The sequence below is a fragment of the Helianthus annuus genome, chromosome 16 (assembly GCF_002127325.2).
Source record: "Helianthus annuus cultivar XRQ/B chromosome 16, HanXRQr2.0-SUNRISE, whole genome shotgun sequence".
Classification (NCBI taxonomy): domain Eukaryota; kingdom Viridiplantae; phylum Streptophyta; class Magnoliopsida; order Asterales; family Asteraceae; genus Helianthus; species Helianthus annuus.
In genome coordinates, this window is record NC_035448.2 from 139,671,802 (window position 1) to 139,676,554 (window position 4,753).

The 4,753-nt window shown below is 34.2% G+C and overlaps 1 protein-coding gene across 2 annotated transcripts; it reads left to right on the forward strand.

Moving 5' to 3' along the window:
* The first annotated feature begins 330 nt into the window (after positions 1 to 330).
* On the forward strand, positions 331 to 4,356 carry LOC110915296 (equilibrative nucleotide transporter 3). Of its 2 annotated transcripts, XM_022159973.2 has the most exons (11): positions 346 to 486; positions 601 to 687; positions 773 to 824; positions 948 to 1,052; positions 1,834 to 1,989; positions 2,072 to 2,215; positions 2,304 to 2,409; positions 2,505 to 2,680; positions 3,207 to 3,367; positions 3,701 to 3,959; positions 4,056 to 4,356. In XM_022159973.2, the coding sequence occupies exons 3-11, from the start codon at positions 774 to 776 to the stop codon at positions 4,164 to 4,166; spliced, it is 1,269 nt and encodes a 422-aa protein (XP_022015665.1). In that variant the 5' UTR covers positions 346 to 486; positions 601 to 687; position 773; the 3' UTR covers positions 4,167 to 4,356. The 2 variants fall into 2 exon arrangements, with proteins under 2 accessions (XP_035841083.1, XP_022015665.1); XM_035985190.1 differs by lacking the exon at positions 601 to 687 and having other exon boundaries at positions 331 to 486.
* Positions 4,357 to 4,753: the final 397 nt, after the last annotated feature.

Sequence of the window (4,753 nt, forward strand, 5' to 3'; positions counted from 1 at the left end):
CATGTTTTTAGGTGACGATGACGTGACACATTAAAGGCCCATCCCATGTTATATCAGAACTAGCGGTCTAAATAGTTATATAACTTGTTAGAAGATATTATTTTGACAATAAAAGGAAAAAAATTGAAATATCAACTATTATTATGATTATAATAATATAAAGGGTAAATTGTTATTTTAATCACCAATAATCGACCCCTTTTAGCAGCAAGGCAGTACCCATTGCAAACGGACTTTGGGATCCCGTCCTAATCTTATCCCGTTGAATACCTTAAAAATCGACAAAAAGTATATTTTATAATTCAACAATACTTTTTAAAGATTTATGAAGATTCCCACCATCATCATTCTGTATCTATATATTTCAACCCACCCATTAGTCCAAAACTTAAAAGGGTATCTTCTTTTTGTAGAGTTTTCAACTCTCATGGTCAAATTCACACACTTCACCTAAACACACAGTGCACCCACTTGACTCCATCTTTGGTAAGTTACGATTCTTGTTTCTGGTTACATAAATGGTGAATTATTTAATTCTATTGAATCCTAAACCAGGAATCTTGTCTACCGGTAATAAATGACATTTTTTTTTCTTTTTAGGAACAGAAACACACCATCACACTTGCAAAAAGATGATATTTTTGTAAAAATTAGGCCATAATCTTCAAAACCCTTTGCAGATTCCATGTGGGTCTCGTAAAAATATTATCTTTTTTATGTTTTATGTGTGAAATATTTGAAGAAACTTATGTTTTTTCCGCTGTTTATGTAGTATGGCAGCCATGGATGTTGTTGGTTCTAATGAAACTCCGGTGAAAGTTGAGGTTTGTGATTAAATTTAATCTACTTTATTATTATTATTATTATTATCTCCGGAAATTTTGGATCTTTATGATTTGTTTATAATTCTAAATATTTTATTTTTTGATGATATTTTGAAATTTTAGGGGAAGAGGCTTGCAATTTTAGTATGTTGGATTCTTGGATTTGGATCTTTGGTTTCATGGAATAGTATGTTGACTATTGGAGACTACTACTATGCCTTGTTTCCTGTAAGTAAAAAAAGATTTAAGATCCATGTGTTCAAAAAGTTTATTTATTTATTTATTTATTTATTTATCTTGGCATTTTTTTGGTATGTGTATACTGATAAGAAAAATTGGACAGGGGACTATGTTATTTTTCGAATACGGTTCGAAAAACTGAGTTCTGTTATGAATTCGAATTCGGTTTTTGATTTTTTGTATCGGGCTAGTATCCATTTGGTATTGAATTGAATTCGAATTTTGAGGAAATCTGTAATTATGCAAGTTTAAAATGGAATGAAATTTCCCCTTATTTTTACATGTATATTATTTTTTTTTCTCATAATTCGGGTTATTTCAATCAATCCGAATTCAAAATATTGGAATTTATACTGGTTTTTTTTAATTTAGTTTCAAAATTTTCAAATCCGAATACACAGAAAACTAACCCTAACCCAATGAGGGTGACCATAACTCGGCTTGGCTATTATTAAAACTTAATTTATAATCGATATTTTGTGTTTTAGAATTTTAGAATTAATCGGTTTGGCTACTGTTGATTATATTTGTTTAATATATAATATAATCAATATTTTGTGTTTTACAGTTTCAAAATTTCGATCAAATTTTAAAACAGTATATTAGTTATAAAAGAACTATAACAAAACGTTTTTGACATATAATACATTGTTTATAAAGTAATAAGAAAGTTATAAGGATGGGTTTATAATGATTATTTTGGTTATGTTTTAGCTATTCGGTTTTTCTGCTCACCCTAAAAATATGTTCATTATTTTCGTATCTATAGGATTACCACCCGTCAAGGGTACTTACCCTCGTGTACCAACCGTTCGCTTTAGGAACAATGGCCATACTTGCATATAACGAATCAAGAGTCGATACTAGGAAGCGTAACATTGCAGGATACATATTATTTTTTCTATGCACTCTAGCCCTCATTCTGGTAAGTCAAAGTTTTGACCCTTTTGACGTGATGAACTCTATACTTTTATTAAACAAAAACATTGTTCCAAACATGTTCACAGGTAGATTTAGCCTCGTCTGGTAAGGGAGGGGTCGGAAACTACATCGCCATATGTGTTTTCGTGGCGGGTTTTGGCGTCGCTGATGCTCATGTTCAAGGCGGAATGGTTGGCGATTTGGCCTTCATGGAACCAGAATTCATCCAAGTATCCTTAAAACATTCAAACTTCCGATAATCACGTGTCACTCTAATTCTTCGAAATTACTGAAAATGCCGTTGGTCTGATCTTGCAGTCTTTCTTTGCTGGTTTAGCAGCATCGGGTGTTTTAACCTCTGGATTAAGGCTAATGACAAAAGGCGTGTTTGACAAATCTTCCAATGGCCTACGAAAAGGGACTAGTAAGTGTTCATTGATCAATGACTTAAATTAGTATTTTCCATATTCAATATTCAATTTTCAATCTTTAATCTCCTTCTGTCTTTTTGTTTTGCAGTGTTATTTCTTGCAATATCAACATTCTTCGAGTTTTTATGCATTTTGCTCTACGCCTTTGTGTTCGCTAAACTACCGATTGTGAAGCATTATCGCACTAAAGCAGCAAGAGAAGGGTCAAAAACTGTTGCATCGGATCTTGCTGCAGCAGGCATCCATACCGAAACTAATGGAACAGTAATTCTTTTAACTTTTTCTTGGTGATGAATCATCATCATCATCATACTCAGTAAATCCCACCAATAGCAAAGCTAAGGTAGGGTCTGAGAAGGGTAAGATGTAGACAGTCTTACCTCTACCCCGTAGGAATAGAGAGGCTGCTTACAGTGAGACCCCCGGCTCGATTGTAGTTTTGCATCAAGCCTTAGACATAACGCACATAACACTCAGCAATTGAGACAAATGCCGATTAGTGCATGTACCCCCTTGTCTTTCGGCTATCAACGCCACCACATGATGCATGATTAACCATCCGCCTCTTTCAACGTTATTTTCACGAAATTAGTAAAATAACGTTAGAATTAGTTCACTTTCACCCCACCCCCCCCCCCCCCCCGCGCAAGCGCCCACACATATATACATTATATGCGCATACCGCAAGCGGGGCCGATTCTTGGTGATGAATGATGATATAAATTTCAAGTTAAAATAATTGTTGCAAGGTGTTTAAAAGAAAATCTTTGGATTTTTTGTGTTTTTGCAGGCTGGTATTGATGCTAAGCTTCCCACACGATTGAGCAATAAAGAATTGTTGCTCAAGAACATCGATTACGCGTTAGATTTGTTCTTGATATATGTCCTTACTCTCTCCATTTTCCCTGGATTCTTGTATGAAAATACTGGAAAACACCAGTTGGGCTCATGGTAATTTCTCTTTAAACCAACCCAGAATGTGTTTCTTGATCAAAATCTATCAATTTATTTATATATGCTTTCATTCGGGTCGTGTTTAATGTCAAACGGGTTATATATAAATACGTACATTTTACTTAAACGGGTTAAAAGCCATCCCATGTTAAATTTTAATACATACAACCAAACCTAACCTCGCCCATGACTTCCTTCGACCCGAATATGTTTTGACCCGTTATGAAAACCACTCATGTCGCTCTCATCTTGATACGTCTACCACATGTATTATTAATTGCTTATAGACTCGGGTTTTAGTTGTGAATCTAATGATGAGATTTTTCATAGGTACCCCCTTGTTCTAATCGCAATGTACAATGTTTGGGATCTCATAGGAAGATACATTCCTCTAATTAAATCTATTAAGATAGAATCGCGTAAAGGGTTAATGATTGCTATATTATCGCGTTTCTTGTTCATTCCCGCTTTCTATTTCACTGCAAAATACGGTGATCAGGGATGGATGATTATGCTAATATCCTTGCTTGGATTAACAAATGGTTATCTCACAGTGTGTGTCATGACCGTAGCTCCTAAAGGTTACACGGTGAGTTCAGACTACGAGAAAACGATCATCTTTTCTTTTAATATACTTGGTAAAGTTTCTTGACTGGATATTGTTTTTTGGTTTGTGTTATTTTAGGGTCCAGAGGCGAACGCTTTAGGAAACATATTGGTGGTGTTTCTTCTAGGTGGAATTTTCGCGGGTGTCGCTCTTGATTGGCTGTGGCTAATTGGTAATGGAAGCTTCTGAGTAACAAAATATTGTTGGAAATAGTTTCATTATTTTAAGGAATTATGAATATAGTTGGCTTCATTTTGTTTTCCAATGGAAATAGTTTCATCATTTAAGGAATTATGAATTATGAATATAGTTGGCTTCATATGTGTATATATTGTGGAATTAAATATAAAAAATAAGGGTAAATTACACTTTTCGTCCATTATGTTTGTATCGGATTTCAATGGATAATCTTTAACTTCAATAGTTACAGCTGCAATCCTTTATTTGGAAAACTCATTACATTGTATGTCTTTTAGTACTAACTAGGTTAAAATTTTCAATTAAGTATGACATATGTCTTGCACATGAAGATATCTCTTTATCTCACCTCTCTCTCTAAAACTTCTCATCAACTGATGGTCTTCTCCTCTAAAACTTCTGATGTACTTGGACTCCATTTTTACAGCTTCTACAAACTTCGTAGTTCGTCCCCCACAAATTGTACATACAAAATAGAAATCCTTCTTTTATCGTTTAATCAAAAGCAAAGGCAACCAAAAAAATTGGGGATTAACCGGGTGTCCACAAAAGAAGCCAAAAAACTCACGAATATGGCG

What these genes read in the sequence shown, in the direction of transcription:
- LOC110915296 (XM_035985190.1), top strand. Translation starts at nt 774, where the DNA reads ATGGCAGCCATGGATGTTGTTGGTTCTAATGAAACTCCGGTGAAAGTT. An exon ending in GCACTCTAGCCCTCATTCTG is followed by an intron (nt 1,990 to 2,071) that starts GTAAGTCAAAGT and finishes ACATGTTCACAG; the next exon opens with GTAGATTTAGCCTCGTCTGG. An exon ending in TAGCTCCTAAAGGTTACACG is followed by an intron (nt 3,960 to 4,055) that starts GTGAGTTCAGAC and finishes GTGTTATTTTAG; the next exon opens with GGTCCAGAGGCGAACGCTTT.